The sequence below is a fragment of the Ptychodera flava genome, chromosome 1 (genome assembly GCF_041260155.1).
Source record: "Ptychodera flava strain L36383 chromosome 1, AS_Pfla_20210202, whole genome shotgun sequence".
In the NCBI taxonomy this organism is placed as follows: Eukaryota; Metazoa; Hemichordata; class Enteropneusta; family Ptychoderidae; genus Ptychodera; species Ptychodera flava.
The window spans coordinates 30,466,793-30,494,575 of NC_091928.1; the positions used below are offsets into that span (position 1 = coordinate 30,466,793).

The 27,783-nt window shown below is 38.3% G+C and overlaps 1 protein-coding gene and 1 long non-coding RNA gene across 2 annotated transcripts; both read right to left on the reverse strand.

Moving 5' to 3' along the window:
• Positions 1-357: 357 nt before the first annotated feature.
• Positions 358-27,783, reverse strand: LOC139135009 (uncharacterized). Its single transcript, XM_070702171.1, has 3 exons — positions 27,707-27,783; positions 2,147-2,480; positions 358-1,406 (listed from the first exon to the last, which is right to left on the reverse strand). The coding sequence occupies exons 2-3, from the start codon at positions 2,460-2,462 to the stop codon at positions 1,264-1,266; spliced, it is 459 nt and encodes a 152-aa protein (XP_070558272.1). The 5' UTR covers positions 2,463-2,480; positions 27,707-27,783; the 3' UTR covers positions 358-1,263.
• Positions 8,369-10,791, reverse strand: LOC139135018 (uncharacterized). Its single transcript, XR_011552915.1, has 2 exons — positions 10,528-10,791; positions 8,369-9,345 (listed from the first exon to the last, which is right to left on the reverse strand). It is a non-coding gene; the product is annotated as an uncharacterized lncRNA (long non-coding RNA).

Sequence of the window (27,783 nt, forward strand, 5' to 3'; positions counted from 1 at the left end):
GGCGATTGGAACTAATTTGGGATACTTGAATTGTGAAGTAGTGTCGGTTTAATCTGCAAATGTAAGCTCATCTGCTTATCTTTATAAGTTATGCACCTGTTTTATGAGTAAGTCGTAATATTGCTACATTTAGCTATAGGGCACGTAATACTTTTGAGAAATTTCAAAAATATGAAGATCTGATTATCCCGAATTAGTTCCAATGGTGTTACAGGAAAAATGATGCATTAACATCACGTGTTCGAAGAAAGAGAGAGTCATTGCTGATAGTGTGCAACCTTTGACCCCTTGTCAGAATGAACTTTAGTTAAACATTGTAATCCAATGCAGATGAAGTAAGTGAGAGGCGGCGAAGAAGAGGAAACAACGAAAAAAGTAGTGTTTATTACAAATATGCGACGCTTCTACAGACAGTGATACCACTATTTACCAAGAAATACTTTTGACATGCAATTTTAAGTTTTATGTGAAATGAAAAGAGAAAAAACACATGAAATTGAGGCCGATGATATTGAAAAGTACTTCATTTTTTTTAATTCAATGAATAAAGACTGAGAAAGTGTTCATCTGGATACTTAATTCATACTTGATAGAATACGGAAATTCAAATCGTGTTTTTTTTTTTAAATTTCAGTAGAAAGTAGACCAGGGGCATAAAGTTTTGGCTTAAGTCATTTGCCAGGGGGAGATCTCTGCACCTAACAGGATCATTCTTTTTATATTTTGATGAAGGATTTTAGAGTCAATTGGTCAATTCATAGGTTAAAATGAATAGATATTACATCAAAGGACACCAATAGGATTTGTTGTGTCTGTAAGACTTGCTTGTTGAGTCCATCTTTTTTCATCCAAATGAAAGAACTGATAGGAACGGCAACTAAATCGGCATATGCCATTGTTTTCAATAACACTGTGTAAGAAAAAAGTGTGTATGTGAATATAATTGAGTAAACTCCGGAGCCAATTCGTGTCTAGAATGTAGTTTTTCTCTGTACTAATATTTAATATCAACAAAACATTCACGTTGGTACGTTGACGTCTTCGTGGTCAGTTTATCGCTGTAATTGCACTACGTGGCTTTATAATGCTAAAATGTAAGGTCAATATATGATAAGAACAGAAACTTTCATTCAAAGACGAAAATGCCGCCGAAACAAAAAAGTCATCCTTTCGACCCAGCAAAAACGACAAAACTGTTCTCTTATTAGCTAGAAGACGCCCGAACATCCAACGCATGCGCACACTGTTTATATCAGTCTACAATCAATGAGGGAAGTAATCGCTGATTCGGTGCATTATGTTGGAGATTCTTTTCGCCAAGCTCTGCAGTCTGGCTTCTTCGTCGCCATCTTTGATCTCCACTGTGGGTAGCATGTCAACTTCTGAACCCATGTCTCCTATCTGATCTGTCGAAGGAACAAGAGACAAAAATATGTCGTCAATTCGTTTTTGAATAAGCTTATAACACTATCTGGATACTCATATGACAGCAATATTAACAGATTTTGTCGGTAACTTCTTAGATTCCTGTCTTTAAAGATGTAGCTTTCTCTTTGGCATAGCCGGTGCGCACACTGACATTGTAATATTACTGGTTCTGAGTTTTTCAGCATGGTCTAGGAAATGAAATGAAATACGAACTTCTCTGTTACATTTTCCACTTTACTGTCCTAATGCAATTAGTGCCATATTGTCATCAATGCTAAAAAACAAAAAGAAACGAAAACAAAACATAAATAAAACAAAAACCTTATATTCATTAAGGTAGAATGCGCCTCGAAAGTAAAAGACTTAAACTTTTGCTCAAACTTTCCTAAAAGAATTATTCAACCATTCTCCTGCAAAATCAAGAATAAAAATGGGGAGTTACCGTGCAAATTTTGGTACTGGAAAAACAACCCATGATTTACCTATATTAAAAAAATTCAAATTTAAATTCAAAATGGCCGCCATCCCCGTGTTAACTCTATTCAGAAAAATAAAATTTTCGAATTTCTAAAAACTAAGCCAGTGAAAAGTTTCTTACGCCAAGAGCTTTAAAATGAACCCCCACAAGTGGTAGATCAGAAAAGAATTGTAAAAGTTTGAGAGTCCGAATATCTGTCCCCGAGGCGCGATCTACCTTAAATATCACTCTTGAACTTACTGCTCATGAGCTGTCTGTCTTGGATAAAATCAACTCTCCTGGGTTTATTGATAGAGTGCAGGGTGTTGAACTCAGCGACCGTTAGGGTGTTCTGCCTTCGTTTGCCAAACCTCAGCAGTGCCGATGGCATGGGTTTTGTGCCGCTTGATCGCTCTTTAACGGTTTTTGACATGTTCAATCGTCGCCTGAAACAGTGCCTGTCCTGTCCCTGCCCGCACCGTCGTTGAGATCCCGTTTGGCCAGCTAGCACAGTCTCGTGGACAACGAGACCCGAACAGATAACGAGAGTCAGAACGGTCCATTTAGTTGCATACATAATGAAGTCACACGAAGTCTGTGAGAAAGTGGAGAAGACACAGAGTGTTAAAGGAGATTAAAGGAGATAACATAAAACCTCAGCTTGTAGCTCTGATTTCAAATCTACAAGTAGGGAACATTCCATTGTTAATTCTAAAGAGAGCCACTACATATATATATATATATATATATAATATATATATATATATATATATATTATATATATACGTAGCAACTCTCTTTAGAATTAACAATGGAATATTCCCTAATTGTAGATTTGATATATATATATATATATATATATATATATATATATATATTATATATATATATATATATATATAATATATATATATATAAACTTTAAAATTATGTCGCATTTCGTCGGTCAGCAAGGAAAATATAATTTGGAAAACTCCAGGCCAGACTAAAGAACAATGGGTAAACATTCAGAAAACAACAACAATCAAGATCAGTGTCAAGAGAGGGCATAAATGGCACAAATTGTTCAATTAACTCTTCATGCCATATATTTATCCGATTATTATTCATAAAGAAACATTGATCGTACCAGGTGTCGAATCCTGGTCTAAAGCATCCGCGCCAAGCAGTTAGGGTAGATAAGACCCGTCTTTGGGCCATCTTGCATTTTAAAACGCATTACGTTTTTATGGGTGGTTCATATCTTGTTATCCAACACTTGTTCTTGAGTACTATACCGCCAAAGAAATCCACAGACTAAAATCATTGTCATTGTTTCACATGATGGAAAGGTAACATTTCATTCTATTATTTAAGTTTGAAGTAAATATATGGGCTATCGAAGTTCTGATCAACCTTTGAGTGCTTTAATTTTGCCCACCAAAATTTTAGTGCGGCATTTTACCAATTTTTGAATTTTCTATATTTTTTTGGGATAATTTTGGACCAAATGGACATCACATTGTGAGGCTTGCAATCACATTTCATTGTCTACAGTTTGTCATCAAAAATTTGGCAAAAATCTGAAAAATTTTGACTGGGGTACATTTTATAAAGATGACAAAAGTTGACTTTGGCGCTCAAAGGGTTAAGTTGGCTACAAAGTGTGACCCATAAAGTATATACGAAGGCCTGGAGGATGTGTGAACGGGTGCAATTGTCCTTCTCTGTTGTACCCTTTTATATTAGCATCATCACAATGATAATGGTAGTGTAGTTGCAAGGATGCTTCAAACAAGACAACATATGCGAATGCTCAGTTGCTTTCAACTGGATGAGTGGAAATTTGAAGACATGCGAATTTTATGGGTAAAAGTGCCTCCCCAGTCCAGCAGTTGATGAGATCGTGGACAGGAAACGATTATCTAGTTTGCAAAATTTGGTCTACCACTTTTACTGGCTCATTTTAGAGCTCGTAGAGTAACTAAAGTTTTTGCTGGCTTATCTATTATGAAAATTTAGAGTTTAATTTTTGTCTACAGAGTTATCAAAGAATGGTTAAGTTTAGAGAATGTTTGAAAGTTTCCCAAGGGAAAGTCTGAGTAAAAGTTTTAGATTTTTAATTTCGAGGCGCATACTACCAGATCTGAGTTAACTGAGTTACACTATCTTCCAATCAGAATGAGTCAAGCTACGCCATTCAGTACATGATGTGGGGCTAAGAGGCCTCTTTGGTGAAACTCTATTGAGATCAATGGCGGGCTGAGGCAGCCTCAATCATTACTGAAGAGATTGATAGTCTACTGTCACGTGGTTTGGACACAAAACAGGTAAGAACTGTGTTTTTTACGTCGCCAAAAAGGTTTAAAACACTTCGTTGGAGAAAAGTTCTCACATTGTGAGGCTTTCAGTAGTCTGAAAGTCACCATATGGTAACAAATTTTCATTTGAATTGAGATTTAATGCAATCGTGCGGGGAACACTGAAATGCCGACGATTTGAAGAGAACACGGAGAGGAATAATTTTTAAAGCACGATTTCTTAGGATTCAGAAACAAAAACACCGATCACTTTTTATCAATGTCGATATCGGCGTGGGGTCTGGAATTTTCCACAAACGTGACTCCATGGCTTCTCGATGCAGTGAAATTGGGTCATGGTGATCTTTAGTGAACAGATAATGATCACAACTGTTGTCCGAACTGTAAAGAATTTCTGTTGGATTTAGAATTGTGTGCTTTATCAGCCTCAGTGCTATTCTAATACCTTTTTAAAGCAATTTATGTTTACAATCACTGAGTAGAATACACATGTTTTTGTATCAATAAACATGTAATTACACTTTTTAAAAAGCTACATGGGTTCACTATGATTACATGGACTGATTTACAGGGTTTGCGAATCTTATAATAGCGGTTGAAACTGTTTTATGAGTCTATTTGTACATGTAACACGATTGGAACTAATTTGGGATAATTGGATTTTCATATTTTTCAAATTTCGCAAAAGTGTAAGATGCCATATAGCCTAGTGTTGCCATACTACAAATCACTCATAAAAACAGTGTGCGACTTACAAAGAAAAGTAGATTATGTTACATCAGCAGATTCAATGGACATTACTTCAACATCAAATTATCCCAAATTAGTTGCAATCGTGTTATGTGCACTGTGACTGTAATCACAGTGTAATACTTTGTACAGATAGAGAGCATGTGGCGCCCTCGGTATGCTCAGTATACGTTAATACGACAGCCGGAGTACCGCAAATGGCTGTCGATAGTAGATCGGTGTTACTGCATTTGTTTGAAGTTCATTTTGCCAAAATAGTTACAAGTAATTGAATTGGTTACGTCACTAGTATTTGTGTCGGAGTAATCTTTATATCTAGTCAACGGTTACGTATATCGATGCTGTCGTTTAAGTTAATTCCAGAATGTATAATTTTTCATTAGTTTTCATTTACAGATATCCTTCATTTCTTGAAGAATAAACTTTTCTGTGCTGTACAATTTTATATTTATCCTTATGGGAAAAAATGACTGCCATTGCAGGTGTCTGTCTAGCCTCCAGGGATATCCGAAAAACCTTGATATATCGAATAATTTGATTTATTATACATCTACCATCGAGAACAGTAGAGTGTCTAGTGCGCTAACATTTACCGTTTCCAGGCGACCCTAACCTAACGTACGGATGTGCAGTGCGATCTGTTGAACCGTTTTGGACGTTCCAGTCACGAATGTAAGGTGTATGATAATAAAGTTAATATCATCATAGGGCTGAGCCCAGAATCTAGTGTAGAGTACGATGGGAAATGTAATTTTGATTGAAAGAGACAGTAACTGATCATACTAGTTGTTTGGTGTGGTAAAACTATTCTTACGGATACTCTATTACTCTTCTTGGTCACAGGGGTTGGCCTCGCTGGTTTACGCGCATAGTAGGAACGACTGTGTAGCAAAGCGAAGGGCCCTCATTGCACGCATTGGGCAGGGAACGATTTTACGCGTGCTCTGGGCTTCTGCGCGTGCTCGTACGGCAGCTGGCTACCTGCTTACTCTGCACTATAGGCCGGTGACACAAGTCATAACTGTCGCTATCGATAACGCACCACAAACATTGTATAATTGCAATAGCGGCGACGATGCCGTCAAAAATGTTACTCTTATTATATCAGTGAGCCCGCCTTGCGGCCGCCTTCGGCGAACCTCTGCGCGAGCTAATATCACAATAAGGCTGCGCCTATACATTGTAAGCTGGCGCAGAGCAAGATTGAAAATGTAATTTCGATTAAAAGTGACAGTTCACTGTCGACAGTAGTTCTTTTGTTTGATAAAAATATGTCTAAAACAAATGATGCGAATCATATGTATCTGACTGTGTTATCTTTCTTCAAGATGGGCTGATGAATGATAGCTGTATTGTGACTCAGGCCACAATATCATCCCTGAATTGACAGGATATGGCGCGTCTTCTCATCCGAAGACAATTATCAAAACGGAATACGTTAATCCTAACCTCCGGGGGTAGCATTGAATTTAGGAGAAGTAGCCGGTCTCTTTTAATTGAGGACAATATATTCTTTCCGAAGCAGAAGAATTAATTTACTTTATCATTGATACCCAACATGACTTATTAATGATGTCGGGCGGCAGAGGAGACTGGGTCATAATCTCATGCCGGCCTTCACAATCAGACTACATGGTGCACTATGTATGCAAACGACGATATTAAAGTTGTCCTTTTGACACACATTCATTGGCGTTGTCGAGTCGACAATGACCAACGGAGATATATTATAAGTCTGTAAGGTTCGATATAAGGGGGGGAAAACAAGTTGTTATTAGTCAAACCCGTGCGATTGTTGTCCAAAGAGACATTTGCTTATGAGAGCAATACTTCATTTAGTATGCGCCTCGAAAGTGAAAGACTTAAGCTTTTGCTCAAACTTTCCCTAAAGAATCGTTCAACCATTCTCTTTGAAATTCAAGAATAAAAATCAGGGGTCACCGTGCAAATTTTGGTGGCAGAGAAACAAATTACACAAGATTTACCGATATTTGACATTCAAAATGGCCGCCATCCCTGTGTTAACGCTATTGAGAAAAAAAAAACTTTTCGATTTAAAAAAACTAAGACGGTGAAAGTTTTTCTTTCTCCACGGGCTTCAAAATGAGCCCCAACAAGTGGTAGATCAGAAGGAAAGGTAGAAATTTGAGAGTTTGAATATCTGTTCCCGAGGCGCATTCTACCTGTCTTTCTGTAGCATATTCTTATAAACAATCAGGAAGTTTTATTCAGCCATTAAAAAGAATCTAGCACCAAGTCCTAAATATCTAATAGTTTTACAAAAGTTTCGCACGACACTTAGGGTGGCACATTATTATACGACTATTGTTCGCATGGAGAACCTTAAAGTTCTTAGTGACCTCCAGGGTAGAAGAATTCCTTTTTGAATCATTGGTATAGTCACATGTCAAGTACTAAGAGGGCCAGCTTTAGAACATCGCGATGTGACTAGTATCAAGCGTGAAAATACGACATCAAAACAAGTCCAATAATTTGCATCATTCAAGGTTAGTAAATAATTTACCAAGTCAAAGAAACAGAAAACGGCAAAAACAAGTTGTTTTCAAAGTCAGCAACTGTCTAATAAGGTATATTTATAAGTAACCAAAGACTCCGTGCACAATTTCTGTATCTGCCAGGTTTTGAAAGCAGAGAATGCTCGAATTAACAAATGTCCAAAGTTCCATCAATAAATACATACATACATACATACATACATACATACATACATACATACATACATACATACATACATACATACATACATACATATGTACATGCACATAGATACATGTACATACGCACTACATACAAACGCTGTGATTTAGATGATTTTACTATCGATATAAATTGCCAGCGTGTAACATAACCGTGTGAAGCTCAGGTTTGTGTCACTAATACTTCGTTAATTTCGGAAGGTTTGTATTCACTTCAACTCCAATGCCGTGCAACTGTAGCATATGGGACACGTACAATGAACCGTAAAGCAGTAGTTGCTACATGTAGACGCGTATTAATCGTTTCGAGGTGTGGTAACCAAGTTGATAGGTCGAACGGCAAGTTAAATCTAACTAACATAGTTTAAAATCGAAACCCTCATGTTTTATCAAGTAAATTCGAGTATCAAAAAAGTGGAAAATACACTGAAAGCATATTATGTTCAAAACGAGGGAGTGTTACATATGTTGCCTTTACTATATTATTTGAAAGGTGATTCAGGTATGCTGTGCTGGACATCTACCTGTTTTGTTGTTTTTTAATTCAGATGAAATAAAAATTCACTTGCCTACCGTCGCAAAAAAGTTGAAGATCAACCTTTATTGCTAAGTCGTATATCTTAAATAAGCTGTGGACAAAATATACAGCAACTGAGAAGACAACAAAGTTAACAGTCCATAGTTTGAAAATTCAAAGCATATTATCAAATTATAAATGTTGTTTGTGGTTTCATGTTGCTTGTATTTTTCTTGAATGAAAGCAAGAATGTCGACAGTTAGTGTACGTTCTGCTTGCACCTTCGACAAAGTTGTATTCACTTTTGATGTCCCAAGGAATCAACATAGCCTTAACTTCCAACGTCAAGTATATTATATATGCACTGAAGAAAAATGTGACGTGTTAAAGTAATAACCGCTTTATGTGCCCTTTGATTTTGAAACTGCGTCTAAATAAAAAACATGCGCGCTGCAGTCGTACGGTCCATAGTTTTGTCTGAGCACATGTACATTTAGCGTTAAGAATACTCAAACGCATAGTGTTAAGAAGTTGAATACTTAACCGACTTCAAAAAGTATTATAGATGTAGCCTGTGACAATAATATCCCATCTTTAGCGTTTACTGGACAAGACGAATCAAACTTGTTAAATATTACTGTTTACAAACACATACGTGTGAGAAAAGATACAGAACAGAGACTTAAATTAAACTAATCAGACACTGCGAAGAAAATAGCAGAATAATAATCACGTGACATTGTTCCAGCTTGTTACCGCTACTGTGGCACACGCGGGAAGATATTATTTGACACTAGTTCCATTCGACTGCGCCGACGGCTAATGTATACGCTAGACCACCATTTATTCATTGTTTGAAAGTCTTTTGAAGCTAAAGGTCGTGTAAGGTAGCCTCTTTTTTGAATTCTAAGATTGTCTTTAATAATGCAGTATTATAATCGCAGTACGTTTTTGACAAGTTCGTCCCATGGATAAGTCATTGCGGAAATCTTAGTAGGACAGATGGCAGAATATTGTCTTAGAAAATAATTTGTTCTTTACTATTTTCAAATCTCGTGTCTTTTTGTTTCCAGGTGATTTTTTCCTAAAGCCTGGGTCACATTGGTGTTTATTTCGTCCTGTGCTGATCCATATCTTCCAACGTGACAGGTTCGTCTTCCGTTGGTCCAGGTGTAACTGAAAATCAAGACAGGAAAGTTACTGTGAGGCCCAAGTGCAGATCTGAATCAAACCACATCTAGAAAAATTCACATTTACATCATAAATAAGCAATTCACCAAGGTCCAAGTTCAAAAAAAGTAACGTTTTAATCAAGCAGCTGCTGTTATGGCATGACAACATCGATTCTTTTACACACTTAATATGCTATGATTAGGCTTATTACTTATGATGTGGACTTTATCTGTATTTGTTAAGCATTTAACAGCTGCATTTCACAGCTTTTTACATCAGGATGATAGATTGTTTATATTTTGACACGTGACACTGGTTTTGGACATTATCAAGCATTTAATCTCTCTCTCTCTCTCTCTCTCTCTCTCTCTCTCTCTCTCTCTCTCTCTCTCTCTCTCTCTCTCTCTCTGACGTGTATTTACATACGCTGTTTTAAACTATTCTGGATCCAAATTATCTGTGGGCTTGTTTCAGAACCAGGCAAAACATTTTAGTCCCTCAATCAAGTATGCTTTGAATTATAGAAGTAATTACTGTTTATTTAGCACGCTCTTTTGGTAAGGTTCGTCTGCTTAACCGTTATGTTACCACAATGTATTACTGCTTGATATTTGAGTATAAAGAAAATTAAGTAGATATTATTCATGTAAAAATACCATAAAGACAATACTCTATTCAATCAAGAGAACACACGATTGTAGTGTGCTCTGCCACTTACTAAAGTGCTTTCTGAGTCACAATCAGCTACTGGAAATATGCCAAATTCTTTGAAAAAATCTTATCAACTTTTTCATTGGATCATACAAGGATATTAAAATGTGAAAATACTTTGACGAATTTTTGCAATATTGAAACAATGTACACTTGTGCATTTTTTGTTTTCAGTGATGCACTTTTGTGTCCACAAATATTGATCCCTTTGGAAACGTTTTAGAAATTTCAGTCGATCAGTAACGTCAGTCCTGTTATGTTACCGAGCTTTCTGCATGTGTGAGAGTTGATTTTAATTTTAATACAAGCTGCACAAACTTTCGGAGTTCAGTGACCTTCCAATTAATCTGAAAAATTGAGCTGGGACACCAAATTCCTTATAAAAGATCATTTCCAATAGATAAAAAAGTGGTGGCTATGATACCACATTTACACAGGATGATAATGCACTTAAGAATATAAACTGGCGCTTACCTAGGGCCTGTCCAACGAATTCGCGGTTCTCTGAGTTCTTGCTTGACAAAGGTGGATTCCGTTCGACCAATCGACTGTTCCTTTTCCCATACCTGCCGAGCTGGACTTTGCAATGAACGCAACGGCTGCAAGACGCCTTACAAACGTTATCCAACTGCTCCGAAATAACGTCCGTCTGGAACAGACTCGACACTATCATTACAGCCAGGGTTTCTTTGAACCAGCGCATCGTGTAGTCAGGGCTTCGATGTAACAACTGCAAATGTTTCAAGTCAGAAAAAGCATTAGTTCCTTTTGTGAATCCGTGTCGAGATATATATTGAGAGGCGTACCTATTTTTCAAAATAATTATTCTGTCCGGAGTGTGAATAACTTCGATGTAAATTTGATGTAAAGGATGCAAACAATTATATTACACAGGGGAGTTTTAGTTAATGGAATATATAATAAGTGTGTGGGGTTCAGAAACATACTTATCTTCCTGCTATTGATACCTTAGAGTGACACCCAACTAACTCATTGCCAAAGCCTGAGGGTAAGAGTAGGCGAAAGTTTAATCTTTTCCGACAAGTTTTTTCATTAGAAAAGTGTCATCCTTTAAGGTAGAACGTACCTCGGGGACAGATATTCGGACTCTCAAACTTTTCCAATTTTTTTTTCTGATCTACCACTTGTGGGGGTTCATTTTAAAGCTCTTGGTGTAAGAAAACTTTTCATCTTCTTAGTTTTTCGAAAATCGAAAATTCTATTTTTCCCTGTAGAGTTAACACAGGGATAATTGCCATTTTGAATTTCAACAATAGAGAAATGTCAGGTAATTTGTATCTCTAGTACCAAATTTTGCACGGTGACCCCTGATTTTTATTTTTATTTGGTAAGAGAATAGTTGAAAGTTTCATTGAGGAAAGTTTGAGCAAAAGTTTAAGTCTTTCACTTTAGAGGTGCATACTACCTTAAAGCACCCATTTAAAATATCGTTTGAAGCAAAAGATCTGATAGGGATTGTCAAACACCTCTCCAGAAAATCAGAGCAGAAAGTTTCAGACGTGAATTTCGAGTTTGACTAGGAAAACAGGGTTTACGCTGTCGGTGACAATAATTCAGAGCGACAAATGGGAGCTGTATCATGTGTATTGATGATAATTATCATAAAAAGGGGTGATGGGCTTCGTTAGTTGACTCGTTGAGCCTGTGAGCGTTATAATTAGAGTATTATTACCTTCAAGCGATTGAAATATTGGTTTGATGAAAGCCAAAAGACAACAGGACTTGGGGCAAGGTTTTAGGTGTCAAAGCTGGGCTTAATGTTGTTATAAAATTAATTTCAATGATCTTTTCTTTGTGAAAATTCCTCTCATTGATTACATTGTGTACATTCCCACTTTAATGACTCGCTATATAATGAATTGTAAAATTTGTTCGACTCAGTGTGATAAACATATCGGTGGTCTCCTATTTTTTCCTTTGCAAACAATTTACGATTGGATAAATCATGTACATACTAGTATTAGTACCCAATTAGCCACAAAAGGTAGTGGTTTCATTATTCACACCTTCAAACTTTTTTCAAATATGCAAATAAGCAAATGTGAGCGATGGGATGTCACAATCTAACCTTTGTAAGTCAATCAAATGGCTGATGACATCATTCAGTTGAAGCCCCACTAGGTGTATCTTTTAGCATTATTTTTATGATTTACTTTCAAGCTAAAATAAGTTTGTGTGAATGTACTAATTTAGGTGTGTCTATACACTTATTATTAACTACCACTGGGACTGTATGTGCAATTTTGAACAAGGTAAAGATTCCACTGCGATTAAATGTTTGCCCAAACAGTCCCTTGCACAAAAGCAAAAACCGTGGATACTGTGCATACCTGCACTGAAATCTTCATATAAACTGCACAGAGTAGTCCAATGTAATGCATAGGGGTGAATGTTTTCAACTGTGACATTGTATGTTTTGTTTCCTTTGTAATATTACCAATTTTTTAAAAAGGCTGGAAATCAAAATGGCCGTTATAATTTGAATTTACGTGTCAAATGATTTCCAGTGAGACTAACTTTAAACTTGAATATTGTTACGTGTTATCACATTAAAACATGAAAAGAGTGACAGTAAAGTAATGTTAAAATTAATAGGTGATTCTTGATTTCAACGCAGTGGTATTTACGACTAAATTAAGTGTCACCCTACATAGCAACAAGGACGCTAACACGCAAACTTTGGGTTTTTAACCTCTTACTTACAGCCCCACCAGCTGTAACTCTTGAAATTTGTTGACCTCAAAATATCTTCCTATTCTCTCCTGGTTTTCTCTGAATTCTTCCCTCTGAAAGGATATGGGCTTCTACTGCATTAGGAAACCATTTCTTTGTGAAACATTTGAAAAGTAAATTCAAATATTTACAGTAATTTTTCCCACCATTTTGAAACTATTGGTAATATTACAAAGGAAATAGAACATACAAAGTTACAGGTGACAACATTCACCCCTATGCATTACGTTGGACTACTCTGTGTAGCTTATGTGTATATTTCAGTGCAGATATGCACAGTATCCATGGTTTTTGCTTTTAACATACTATTAGGCAAATATTTAATCGCAATGTAATCTTTATCTTGTTCGAAATTGCACATATTGTCCCAGCTGGTAGTTAATAATACGTGTATACACACGCGTAAATTAGTACATTCTCACAAACTTATTTTAGTTTCAAAGTAAAACCATAAAAATAATGCTAAAAGATACAGCTAGAGGGGCTTTAATTTCATTAGAAGAGGGTCGATCTATGCATTATAACAACAGGGTCATTGCAAAGGTTTAGTTTTGAGGGAAAGACTGTACGTTTGTTTTATTGATTTTACCCCCCCTCCCCCTCGATAAAACAAATTTTATGTTGAAATATACAAACTTTGGCAGAGAAATGAACGTTAAGAGACAATACTACAAAGGAAACGAGGGAAGGCTAGCCCCGTGCAAATGGGAGGGCGTGGCTGCGGAGGTGAGACGGTGAATAACTTTTAAAATACTTTGAATTTTGAAAGTCAACATATTGAAGCGAAGAAAAAGAATGCACTTACCATATTTGAGGACTAGGAGTGACGTAGGGTTTGTCTTCTTTGAAACCAAAATACATTTCACCTCGTCTAATTAAAAGAAGTGCCTCTGTACCGTCTGTTACCGTGGGTGGAGAGATACCTCAAGGTAGTACACCAACGTAACAACGTAGATCAATCAGTGAAAAGAAAATTATTACCCTATCAATATTTTAGGAGCTCTGTCATTTTGATATCCACCTTCTGACTCTACAGATTAATGATCAAATGCTTAATTATAATTCTTTATCCTGTACGCAGTTCTGTTAACAGTAGTCATGGCTCTCTCCAAACTTTGAGCCGGGTTACTATGAAATGTGGCTTCTAACTGTGTGAAGTGAATGTTATTTAACACAAGATATGGACACACCAACGAACGCTGTTTGTAGTTTTGCTCATGTCATTGGTATTTCGTTTCACTGCTGGTGGAATGGCAACTCAGAATGTACAAGTCGGGAAACAACATCTATAATGTTTTTAAAAAGTAAATCGTGGAATTCATGCAACATGAGGGAAGACAGCCCATGTGTATCAAAGATCCTTCAGTATTACCTAAGAGCAATTAATTGCGATGTAAACCAGGACTTTGGAACTTGGGCTAAAAGTCGACGCCTTTCCAATCGATTACTAGCTGCTTTGTTTCTGCCAACAATTCAATGATGTACTACTTCATTTGTGTTTTGATGTATCGCTTACAAGGAGTACATCGACAGATATTACAGTGTCACACTTGACTGCATTCGGACAAAATGCCCACTAATATTACGACATACATACGTAATAGTATGTATGTATGTATGTATGTATGTATGTATGTATGTATGTATGTATGTATGTATGTATGTATGTATGTATGTATGAAGGGCGTACGGGCGCACGGGCGTATAGGCGTGCGTGTACATGCGTGTAAGAGTGGGTGTATGTATGGACGCCGTGAGTATGGGCCGAATGCGTATATTGATTTCATTCGTATATTTAAATGTTTTAATTGTGGAATTTTCTCCCCTTTTTCGTATTTGTTATTATTGGGAGAAGGCTATACACAACACATACTGGCTGAAAATCTGCTGACTTCTTTCGGGCAATGAAAAAGAGCGCCCTCAGAATGACAATTCATTAGTCTTGTGAAAGTGCATTGAAATGCATTATCCATGCCCCTTAGTTTGGGAAAAATCGGTACATTTGGTGGAGAAAAAGGGAAGCTGCTTTTTCCATCTTTATAAATTAATCAGCTGACTAATCACGGTATTAAAGGGACAAAGTGGCCCATTTTTCATGAGTTTTTTTTTTGATACGAGATACTATTAATATTGTTTGACATGTTAAAGACACTGAATGAATGGGTGACTATGCATATATTCGACCCCGGTTTTAGACACGATACATGAAACCAACGCGATAATGAATTAATGGTCATGACCATTCATTTTTGCGATGGTTTCATTTAATTTTTCTAAAATCGGGGTCGACTATATGCATGGTCACCCATTCATTCAGTATCTTTCAACATGTCAAACGATTTTAATTGTATCTCGTGTCAAACAAAATTCATGAAAAACGGGCGACTTTGTCCCTTTGAAGTCTCCTAAGTAAAATCTTTATAATATGTAAGTTCTTGTGTGGTGTCGTCATATGGCAGCTTTGTTGTGCGACAACACCTCCCTCAGATGGTTTCCTCGACAGAATATTACCTCGAATAAAAATTCGACTCCGAGATTACCGTCAACTAGTTTATCCACTTCAGACCTGAGCCATAGTAGCATATTTATCAAAGAAAGCGTGAATCACGATTCAAGATTATGTCTCAGTTAAAACGGAAGAGGATATCTAGACGTGTTTGTAACACTCGTCTACGTTACAGACGACAGCCGCAGGTAAGTTCGACACAATGCCGAAACCAAGAAGTAAATTCATCGGATTTGAACAACGGTTGCATAGCAAAGGGCAAAGGTCAAACGAGGGTGATCCGCACTCTACGTTCAGATAAAGCAAAGACCCACCCGCACAACTTGTATCGACCAGAATCTCTGGAGAATTGACGGTGAAGGCAACGCAATGAGTGTTTCCAAGCAGAAAAATAAATCGATCAAAGTTTAGTATGGACAATCTCCTTTGTGCTTCTCGCAAATTTCGCCCACAAGTCTTCTGCAATGGCAGTCTATATACCGAGGTGATACGGATTTGTAAAACCGGGGATTACGAAATGATATGAAGGTAGAAAAGATACAAGTGTTGGAAGTAGGGTTCTTTCAACATCACCAGACTGAAAGATCCGTCGCTCGAGGGCGCTCTCTACGCTCCCGAGAGGGGGCAGTCGCGGAGAGCGCCCTCGAGCGACGGAGCTTTCAGTCTATCAACATCACATACAGCAATCATAGAGCTGGTGATTACGCTGGATAATTTATAGGTACTTGTAAAGGCTCAACTACAAATCCATCGATGGAAAAACCTCGTTTATGTTCACTCTCCCCGAATGATCGCACGACAGTACGCAAGTTTTTAACCAGTGAGAGTTGTACAACAGTGAAAAAAGAATTCAGAGACAAGGGAATGGTAGGGTGGTACACCCCTCCTGGGCAAAACTGCACTTAGAGAGGTTCTCCAAAACCCAAACGACCCTTGCAAGCGATTTCAAGTTCTTAAAGGACGATTGTGATGGAAAATTATGCACAACAAAATGCTGGTAGGCTACGACGCGCCTCGAAATTGAAACTTAAACTTTTGCATAAACCATCCGTAAAAGATACATTAAAGCATTCTCTTCCGGAATCAAGAAATATCAAGGGTAACCGTGCAAAATTTTGAACTTGAGAAACAAAAAGGCCGATTCTTCTTTTAAACTCAATGTATGAGTTTCAGTGGCTTGCTTATAACTCTTTTATTGGCGTTGATGAGGGCGCTATTGACACTGTGTCTCATCATCGTCTGCAACCCACTGCTTTATTGACACAATGCCACACAAATGCCAGTGTGTGAAAATCGTTATATTGTTAACGGATTTTCGTCTTACATGGAAATAAAGCATATGATTGTCATTTGCAAATAAACACAACCATTTGGAGTGAAAACTATGTAAAAGAGGCATGTAATAAAACATTATAGCAAAAAAAACAAACAGGGACTATGTACCCTCGTGGCAGCTTGACGTCGGGCAAATGGTCACCTAACCTAAGGCACTTAGTCCTTTGTTTTGGGCTATGATATATCAAAACTTTTCTTAAAAGTCATATTTCATCAACTGAAAGAGTTCTATCCCGTGTACACATCTAGAGAATAATTTCCCTAGTGAGAGACCCTTTGCAGCCCCATTCACAAACACTTATTACAGGCCTGTCTCATCAAAGACACTAGTGGGCTGCAATAGTGTTGTGACTCAGGTCAATGCAGCTGTACATATTGCTGCGTACAAATGGGTTAGACGCGTGTACCATACCTATTCGTGTACCATACCTATCTTTCGTGGCTGTGAATTTTTTGCATGCCTTTCATGTCAGTGACGTATGGCAGACAACACTGTCATTTCTGTAATCCTACAAATTTCCAGGACCTGTAAAAGTTTTAAGATTCCTGACTGTATTCAGCTCTATCCGAGTAACCAGAGATGTACGTGATCTTAGCGATGGACACGATTAGAAATTACATGACACAGTGAACAGTCATGCACTGCCTGACCTATTACACGGTGTGAATTCGTAAATATCTACAATCGTCAAGGAATTACAAGCCCTGCAATGGGGCAGTACGTATATCTCGTAAATGGAAATCGTTAGTACACATCAAAGGAATGGCCTGTAAGCTGCTAAGCTTGTTGATTTTTCTGCTTGTGACCTAATAAAGATGCCTTTGTTCATGCATATTTTCACTGTGTATTATGTCCGTAAACATTTGAAAGGACCAGTGAATGCATTTGTTTCCAGTACGTTATTCCCGAACATTAGATTGGCCAATGGCTAAAGTTTGCCCGTATGGCTTGTTCATTGTCGCCAATAAATAAAAACACCTACACAATAAATGAACAGCTAAAGAGATACCTAAAGGGTGTATACTCAGTACAGTCTGTTTCCACTCAATCATTCACTGATGAAGGTTATTCGCGCCTCGACAATGAAAGACAACCATTTGCCCATTTTCTCTCTGCGGAAGGAAACTTTAAAGAATAAAGGGCCGCGCAAAATATCGTACGAGAGAATAGAATTACCAGACATTTACCGCCATCGGAAATCCAAACTGGCCGACATAACTGTGTTAACTGCATAAAGGAAAATTTAACTATTAATTTTCACAAAAAATAAGCCTTGTGAAAATATGTTTACTTGGCAAGCTTCAAAATGAACCCCAACAAGTAGTCGACCAAAATATATTGTAATAGTTAGTTTGATAATCCGAATATCTGTTCACGATTCTACCATTCGACCTCAGCGGAAATTGCAGCAATTATTAGCCATATTATTGCTGCCTATCACAAACCCCTCCCAAACCCCCCAAAAAACAGACTGGCGTAATGATAGAGTGTCAAGAAATGAGTCCCGCTGTTCAGCACAAACGACAAACTATTTGAGTTAAAAGTGTCTGCACAAAATTCTCTAAGGGTTGACTGACAGACGGGTGAGCAATGTTTTCCACTTAAAACAACGAAAGTGCGAACGGTTTAACGTGTTCAGTATCCAGTTGGCGGGAGGAATGTCATTTTTGCTCACAGAGAATGGTAGCCTTAAACTCTATGGTTATCTTTTGCTTCGGTTCACGAGGAAAGAAAAGACGAATCTGGGCTCAAAATATTTTGCCTGGAACCAACCTATGGTAAAGCATTACTCTTTGGTGATCTTTTTTGCGCTACATTTCAGTGAACTCATATATTGTACTTTCAAATATTTACACCCTGTCATTCGTCTTTGTATTTCTAAATATGAGGAAAATCACAATATTTTGTGATTGCTGTACTAGTGTTGTATGAGCGCCTCCAACGTCGGGACTACGACTATCGGGCTCTGTTTACCGCAGTCATTCAGTTAATTACCGCCCTCTATCGATGACAGAAAAGAACCTATAATATTTACGCGCGCTTTGCTCATCTGTGCTCCCGAAGCACGTTCACATCTGCGTATCGTCTTCACGAGAATCTGTTGATGTGGGCGGGGAGATACAATTATGCCACTCGGCATGGGTCCCTTAGGAAACAGTTAAATGTGTACATATAGGTTTACTGCAGCCGGATAATGTAATTTATCTACACTGCCCTATGTCGGTGGGATTATCGTAAGTATAATCTGAAACTGCCTTGGAGTCAAAATATATATTGTATTGCAATTCAAGTCAGAAGAACTCGGTTCAATGATCTCAAAGTCACAAGATTTCTTCGAAGCAATGCGCAACGATAGAATTTCCAATTGTAAGGTCCGATTGTTGGGTTCACCCAAGGGCAATATTTAAAGAAGGTGACATTTGAAAGAGCTTACGCCAAACTCTCCCGCACTGTATTTGCACTGTACCGCAAAAGCAATGCCCAAATGCGATATTGTATAACTTAGTGTTCCATGTTATCCACTTGGACAGGAAGCGATATTCTACAACTTAGGCGAAAGAAGGATTTGCTTTAATAGGATTTAACGGCAAGATTCAAGAAGAAGCTTCATCGCAGACTGATGACACTGCAAACGCCGAGCGGAAAACACGGACGCTCGGACGATCTGGCACTTAAAGAACCAGACTTGAAATCGAAAATTTAATACCGGAGCGAGCGCAAGAGGGCGGAGTACTGTGAACTCACTAAAGAAACGTTCTTGCAATATAACCAGATTTAACGCCATCTTGATCGGGTAATTTCATAACATCAGCAAAGAAATAGCATGCATTTTGAATTTTTACATGCTGTAAGGGAGCTGTTATTATTTACGAAAAGGGTGGAGTCGGAGGAATCTGAGGGGATCACTCAAAAAAAATTGAAAGCGACAAGGGGGGTTGCTCAAAATGTGGAGAGAAAATTGCCCAATTTTTGGTGCAAAATAAATTAAAACACCTCTCAGATTGCACCATTGCACGAATCAATTTTTCAAAAGTTTCGATACCAGAGGGAGACACCCACTCTCATGCTCGGCCTCCTTGGGGTGGTATAACAGTTTTACTTAGCCTCCGTAAAAAGCACAAATTGAAAACACCTCCCAGATTGCACCAGACTGTCATTTGCACACACCAATTTCTCAACATTTTCCACGCAAGAGAGGGGAACCCCTCTGACACTTCCCCTCAGCCTCTTGCGTGTTCTTCCCCTGTACTTTTCAAATTATGTCCTGTCAGATGTCCTAGAAAAAAAACCCTGTTGTGATACCCACCCAAATTGAACAATACTATATGGTTAGTTGTATCGTGAACTTTATATCTACATTTTGTTGTGACTTTGAATTTCATTTTGTTGATTTCACCTTTTTCAACCGTCATGAGATAACCGATGATAATCTAACACGGTACGAAAGTTCTTTACTATTGCTGTATTTTTGTAAATTTTACATAATGGGTCAGTCTGTGTTAGAGAGAGAGATACTCACATTAATCATGGTCGGAGGGGGGGGGAGGGTAACTCGAAATTTCGAGTTCCGATGAAATTCCTCCGACCCCAAGCCGTAAATAATGACAGCTCCCTAACCATGAATAAAGAAAATGTCTCTTGTGAGATTACGATAAAACATTATGCGAAAGCGTCGCAATTTTTGGTCGATTATTTAAATTCACATTGTCACTATAATGATGATAGAGCTGCAGATGCCCATGGTAGTATTGTGTGACCGTGCCTACAACTCTTCCACACATCGAAATCGTATGCGAGGACCATTCAACAATACACGCCCCGAATGGTTAAAACAAACCCCTGTGTGTAAAATGTGTCGGCACAGACCTTGATATGAAACTCGCAAACTCGTTCTCGTCTCCTGAGTTCAAATCAAGCATGGTGCGGATACCGTGTTTAAACCCCGGCCAAAAGCAACAGATATGACAAAATCATAGTTCTCTTTCTTTCGTTGCCCACAGTATTTCATTTCAGGTTCACGAGTAAAGAGAACCATGCAAGTACAAGAGAGAGAGAGAGAGAGAGAGAGAGAGAGAGAGAGAGAGAGAGAGAGAGAGAGAGAGAGAGAGAGAGAGAGAGGGGGGGGACAGGAACAGAGATAGATGACAGACAGATTAAAGACTGGGTATCGGGACAAATGCTTCATCGCGAATGTTGATTCCTTCCAAGAAAATTTATTTCCCCTAAGAGGCCGAGCCCCCTTTTAAACTCTTATGGGTAAGGAATTTATCTCCTCTCTGAGAATGTAACCTTTGGCCTCATTACCATAAGTACTCACCCGTATGTGACGTCATCAGTTTTTGTGTACAATGGCGTCTTGAATTTGATCTATTTATTAAACTCGATACAGTCATTTACTGTTTTACCGGGTTCTAGGACAGTTACCGCCCAGACAAATACCCCTGGACCCACCAGACACTTACCCTCCGTCTAATTACCCCCCGGCTAAATGATGTCAAATGGGAAATGATGAAAAAAGAAGGTTCCCCCACAATCGCGAAGACTGTGTGTCCATCTTTTCTAGTACTGTCTCCTGCTTTGTGCCACATGATTTATCTTTTACTATGCCCCGTAATTACTACACATTTTTAAGTTTTACCTTATGGCTATCACGGAATCGAACCCGAGACGCCCGACCTAAAGACCCCAACATTAGCCACTACGCCATGCGGATTTGTCTGTGGCTGTCAGTTGAAATGTTAATCTTGAACTTGACACTGTATGTCTAACCATGCATTATATGATAAATGAATATAATAAATGACATTAAAATAACAACATTATGATGTTGACGAACTGAAATAATGTCTCTATACGAATCACTTTAATGGCTTACTCTAAACCTAACCTTGACCCTAAAACTAGGCAACTAATAAGATTTGTCTCTTTTTCCATTTCTGTCTCTTTTAGTCAAAACAGGATTGCATCGAGAGTTACACACATCTTCAGTTTCATGTTTTACGGTTAAAATGTGTGTTAGATGTTTTATAGAATATTTACTAATTCCTTCATTACCAACATATAAAATACACTCCATAAGGCTGTTTAATTCATAGACAGTGTCTGTGCCATGTCAAAACAAATTTGAAACGCTTTGAAAATAAAGATAATGAATCAGACGTCCTTTAAAATTAATTTCTAAGAGAGGGGTCAATTGTCCGGGGGTAAATGGTAGATGGCTAATGTCCGGGGACTAAATGTCCCGAGGGTAACTGTCCTGTTACCGTTTTACCGATAGGTGGTCCCGACATTCTCGGCCGTATCAGTTGTATGCCAAGTCCTCCAGATTTGAAACCACAAAGGCAAAAAGTACTGATAATCCCACTGTACACATACGACCTTTAAATGTCGTTTCTAGCATCTTTAAACAGTTTTTTTTTCACTGCTTTATATTAGATACCCACAAGGATTGGACCGATCCACAAGGATGGACCGATCCCCGAACACAATGTAGCAGCTCTCCGAAAATCACAGTGCTTTGACATTTCAGTATCAGATGACAGCGAAGATTATATGTTTTTTGAGACTCTCGACGCCGCACATATATCGAGATATTCGCCCATGTCGTCACCTTACCTTGTGAAACACGGGTGTCAGAAATGTTACACCAGCTTATTTATTTATGCCGGCGGCTGAAACTGCCGCTGTACCCTATCCTATGTTATCGATTATTCATTTCCCCCATTTTGAGCAAATTCTGTACAAGATGAATGCAAAGTTAAGAGACGCATTCTGCGTTTGCTAATGTGCAATAATAATATATAGGGAAAAGATTATATAATAATTAAAATTATATTAGCTATATTTTCACGAAAATTTCAGTAAAGGGGCAATTTTGGTACAATAAGAAATAGGCGTTCAAATGCATTGTTCTTATTTGGCAAATTAATGGCAGCTATTGTAAATCGGTGGTGTAAGAGGTCCCTCTAGTAGCATAGAAGATTAATGTCGGGTGTAGGAATTTTACTTGGCAGGGAAAATTCTGGATTAGTGATTTACACTATGAAATTATGAAAACAGAAATGAAAGCTTTTAAAATGTTCTGCGCGCGCTTCACCAATACCAGAGACCTGACTTGTTCTCTTTTACTTTACTTCCACTGTCAATTACCAAGTTCACGTATGAAATATGAGTTTTATTCACAATGCGTGTTTCCGGGCCGAGCTCTTCATCGCCAAAAACCATTCGAATTCGTTTATACAGTATATTACTAAATTTTAGTAATGTTCTTTGGTGTAATACACCACTAAATTCGGGTAATATTCTCTCCCTAACGCATTCGCGCCCTTTCTGTCTCATTCTTTGGAGCGTCATGGCTTGCCGGAAGCTGCTTTCAAGAGCTATCTCAATATATCCATCGGGGTGACGCCGAAAAGGACAATCCGATAGCCCGCTGACGAGCTCATCCTTGGCCATGACTAATGTCGTCTCCGCCAACGGTGCCAACTCGTCAATGTTTTAGAGGACCTAGGATCCTGCCGGTGCATTTTAAGGTAGAACGCGCCTCGGGGACAGATATTTGGACTCTCAAACTTTTTCAATTCTTTTCTGATCTACCACTTGTGGGGGTCCATTTTAAAGCTCTTGGTGTAAGAAAACTTTTCAACGGCTTAGTTTTTCGAAATTCGAAAGTTTTATTTTTCTCCATAGAGTTAACACAGGGATGGCGGCCATTTTGAATTTCAAATATCGGAAAATCATGAGTAATTTGTTTCTCTAGTTCCAAAATTTGCACGGTGACCCCCGATTTTATTGTTGACTCTGAAAGAGAATGATTGAATATTCTTTGAGGAAAGTTTGAGCAAAAGTTTAAGTCTCACTTTCGAGGCGCATACTAATTTAAAGTTGCAAATATCCACACATGTCGATGCCTACAAATGTTTATCTCTTGACAGACACTTAGACATGTTGTCGGTCGTTGACAGGGTCCACAGCGATCCCTTGGAGGTAGTTGCACTTACTAACAGTATTGTTTTTATATGATGAAAGAAATTCATAGTTGTCATGGAGGTAGAAGCCACTATGATGGTACGATATTTCTATGTCGCTTTTCTGCAGATCTTACTCTTAAATATATCTACTTTATTTGCCCAGTTGAACTAAGTGTAGTAAAGCTTTGGTTTCCGCCTCATCGCCAAGTTCGACGACCTCAATGATCCGTAGCGCAGTCACATTGCATTGCAAACTGCTTCACTGCTTGTGAACCGCGCGGGGATACGGTTGATCGGATCCGGGCAACCGTAGGTTAAGCTTATTTTGGAATAGCTAAAACTTTAGCGAATCGAAATTCATCGGACCTATCTTCGAATGGCTCATCCGTTAATAGCATTATTGTTGTCGTAATTGTCGGCAGAGAAACGACAAAATCGAATTTCCGTGACAGCAGTACGGGGTACACGGTTTCGACCACGACAGATTGGTTGGTCGTGCTCTCGAAAGTTCCGATGATGGCGTAGAACACGGGTCGACAGATTTTACCTATCTTATCTGCTTCACACTATTAGCGATTCGGTCCAGCCCCCCTCCCTAACTACCTAAGGTTATGTGTATACCTACGCAGTAACCCCCGCCGGTGGCGAGTTCACACGAGATTTGGGTACAATGCGTGATATATGGAGCGAATCGTACCCGAATTGAGGCCTAGAGGCCTGTCTATATCAAATTTGTGTTAATGGAATAAAAAGTCGTTTCATACGTAATTCTAGCTAGAACGAAAAAAAGGAGATGGCTGAAATTCAGTGCGAGAGACTCAATCATTGTTGGCTGACTTTGTTGACAACCTTATCGTGAAGGATGGGTGACGCGAACAATGCCTCCTTGGCTATGGAAACGACGCAGACGACAAAAAGTGACAGCGCGGATTCGCCATGCGAAAGTCAAATGCTCTAGTACGGCATTTCTTAAAACAATGCTCTGACCGTTTATACTGCTCTTGCAATTATTTTCAAGTATTTAAACACTTAATTAGTTTAAACACCGAATTTTCCTGCTTTCTAAAATGTTCTCTGTCTCCGCATAAAACTTTTTACGCCGGTTGAGGTGTCCATTTTAGCACTGATCCAAACGCTTTTTAACAGGGCCGACGTGATCGCTCTCAAATCAAAACGGCCCATTGGCGTGAATGATATGCTGATGATAACACACTTGGTTTTAACTTCACTTCTTATCTAAATCACATGAACAGTGCTGCAAGTCTTTGGGTCAGGCGTAAGTAAGATCACAGAATATTGGGCATGTAGAAAACATCAACTGCACTACAATGGTGTGGACAAATTCGTGTTCTTAGTATATGCTGTATACACGCAATTTATCACTGAACCATGGATGAAGATGAAAACTACGAATGATTGGTGTGTGAGTGTGTGTGTGTGAGTGTGTGTGTGTGTGTGTGTGTGAGTGTATGGGGGTATGGGGTCACTGTAGTAAATTTTGAACACTTTTTCGGTACACGTGACTTGCCTCGTGCGAACAGATGGTATATGAAAATGCCACACAAATATTATTAGCGACCTAAAAAAATCCGTAAACTTATCGTGTTTGTACTCGTAATAAGATCCTATTGTATGTTGGAGCTCCATTTCATAAACTACTCCAAAGTGATAAATATGACTTGTCCAAAACGGTAACTTTAATTTGATTATTGTCGCGAAGGCAAATTTTCAGTCCTAGAAAAAGAGCTGAAAGACTTAGCAGACTTCAGAATGGAACAGTTGTTTAGTACACAAAAACTTTCAAAAAGGCTGACTCCGAAATATGATGTACAATTGGTTTTACCATTTTGTGTCTTTTTCGACATGTACTTTACAAAACAGGCTGCTACCGTAACGAAATTGGAAGAAGTGTTACTCAGTGACACCAGATGTTGTTTGCAGACACGAAGATCTTTTCCAAAGTCTGCGCTCCGGAGATTAATGTCAGTCGAAGGCAATCGTCACATTTTCAAATCCCTTGCGGCCAGAGTTTCTTAATCTTCTCACCTACAATCTCTCAGTTGCGATTGTCTACTCTCAGCTTACGCCGATGTCAGGGATAGTGAACGGAATGTTTCGGTCGTTGGTCCGTAGCGTGTACATGTTTTCTCTGTTGTCAAGTTTGCCATTTGCGCAAATCAGCATAAAAAGTTCTCACAATCTAATGCATTCTAGGCAGGTAGTATCCTGTGCGTGTGTCCTTTCCATGGAGCCAGTGCGAAAAATATTCCATGGGGTCAGCGTTCACGGGGTGCGGTAAGCAGCAATAATTTAGGCACTTTGCTATATATCTGGCGAAAACGAAACTCTAAAGGATAAAATATCCAGTAAAAACGAGAAAACGGATGAAGTGTAGATATGCTTTACCTAAATGGTTGCAATCGAAAGCTATGAAAGCTATACAAATGTACCATCAACATTATAGAAGTGTTTTTGATGCTGCTCAATTTCATCACCACATTTTGTCAAATCAATTACTCTACGTATTTTTGCAAGTAAGACCCGTTGAATAGGACACCTCGAACAAGAAAGGTAAAGAGCTCAGCTTTTTCTCGTGTAATTGGCCTATCCTGGACGTCACATGGCTGTCTGACTTACAGAAATTTCAATAATCAACCTATTTGATTCAAACCTTAAAAAGGTTGATGAATAACTGAGCAAAGTTGTTACGACTTTGCAATTTACCATAAAACCGTACACAAGATGAACTTTCATTACATACATACATAGATATTTAGACAGACAGACAGATAGATAGATAGATAGATAGATACATACATACATACGTACATACATACGTACATACATACATACATACATATGCCTACGGAAGACTTAGATAACACCTTTGATAAGTAAACGTACATGTACAGCGATAAACAAAAAAGAGACACAAATTGAATTGCGTGTTTGAATGATGAAGGAACTCTAGTCACGACTGGAAACTTTTTCTCGAAGATTTTAAGTTAAATCCACAGTATAGTTGATACAGTACGCGAACTACTTGACGCCGGCTAAAAATAGATGTGCATGTATGTGTATGCGTGGACATACCAGAGAATCACTCTACACTCGATGATAAATTCATATGATCCGAATACCTTCAATATTTTAACTCGAACTGTTATCTTTTCGGATGAATCGTCTCAACCACTTTCGAAAGCAGCCTCTTACACTTGTTCAACCGACTTTGAAGGCTCCGGTTTTAACTATCACCTTTTTTACAGAGAGAAACGTAATTATTGCAGCTTGTTTAGTTTGACAAACATTTGACAAAGCTTTTTTTATGAAACAAATGTAGCGAAAGACCGCTTTGGCAAGCCAGGCGGGAGAGGGGGCTCCGGATAAATCGCTAGTGAACACGTTTACGTTTTCGTTAATTGTGAATTTGTACATATAAGTATAAGTGGTCCTATACACAGTACACCGCATCCGAAAAAAGTTCAAATCAAACGCTTCGCGCTTGGCTTACAAATAGTACTGATGTAATAATGTGAAAAAAATGTTTCATCACTTTTAAATTACAACGATACAAATAGCATAATGACGCAGACATAACAGGGGCAAGAGACAATTTGCAGCTTAAACCATCGAGAATAAGACGCTTGACGAGAGCAATAGATTATCTTGGTCTTTTCTATCAAATCTCGCTATTGAAAAAGAAAACACCTAACACTGAAAGGAAAACAGAAAATAGTTGTCGACTTAAAATGCAATCGTGTAGACTGATTATTAAATGACAGAAACCCTAAAATTCTCTTGCTCCGCCGTTTTCTATGATTTCCACAGAACCTATTCGATCAGTTTGCGTTTTGTTGTCTATTCCTCTATGATTCCTTGACGCAACACGCTCAAAAATGTATTCGATATTTTTTTGTAAACCGGCAAAGTGGGGTTTCTATATAGACAAGCCGACTGATTAGATCCAGGTAAGCGTGAAAGAGAAGTTGACTGCTCCAAAGTGACTAGATAAAGCGAAGAAATGACGCTTTCATTTGACATAGATTGATATTAATTAAAAAACGATTCAAAAATGTAGAAGTAAACCTTACCGCTTGATTGCTTGGAACTTCGTTGGTTCTTCAGTGCTGACTGCGAAGTGCTCCGTTTCGCCCCGAATGACG

What these genes read in the sequence shown, in the direction of transcription:
- LOC139135009 (XM_070702171.1), bottom strand. Translation starts at nt 2,462, where the DNA reads ATGTATGCAACTAAATGGACCGTTCTGACTCTCGTTATCTGTTCGGGT. An exon ending in AGACAGACAGCTCATGAGCA is followed by an intron (nt 1,407 to 2,146) that starts GTAAGTTCAAGA and finishes TTCCTTCGACAG; the next exon opens with ATCAGATAGGAGACATGGGT.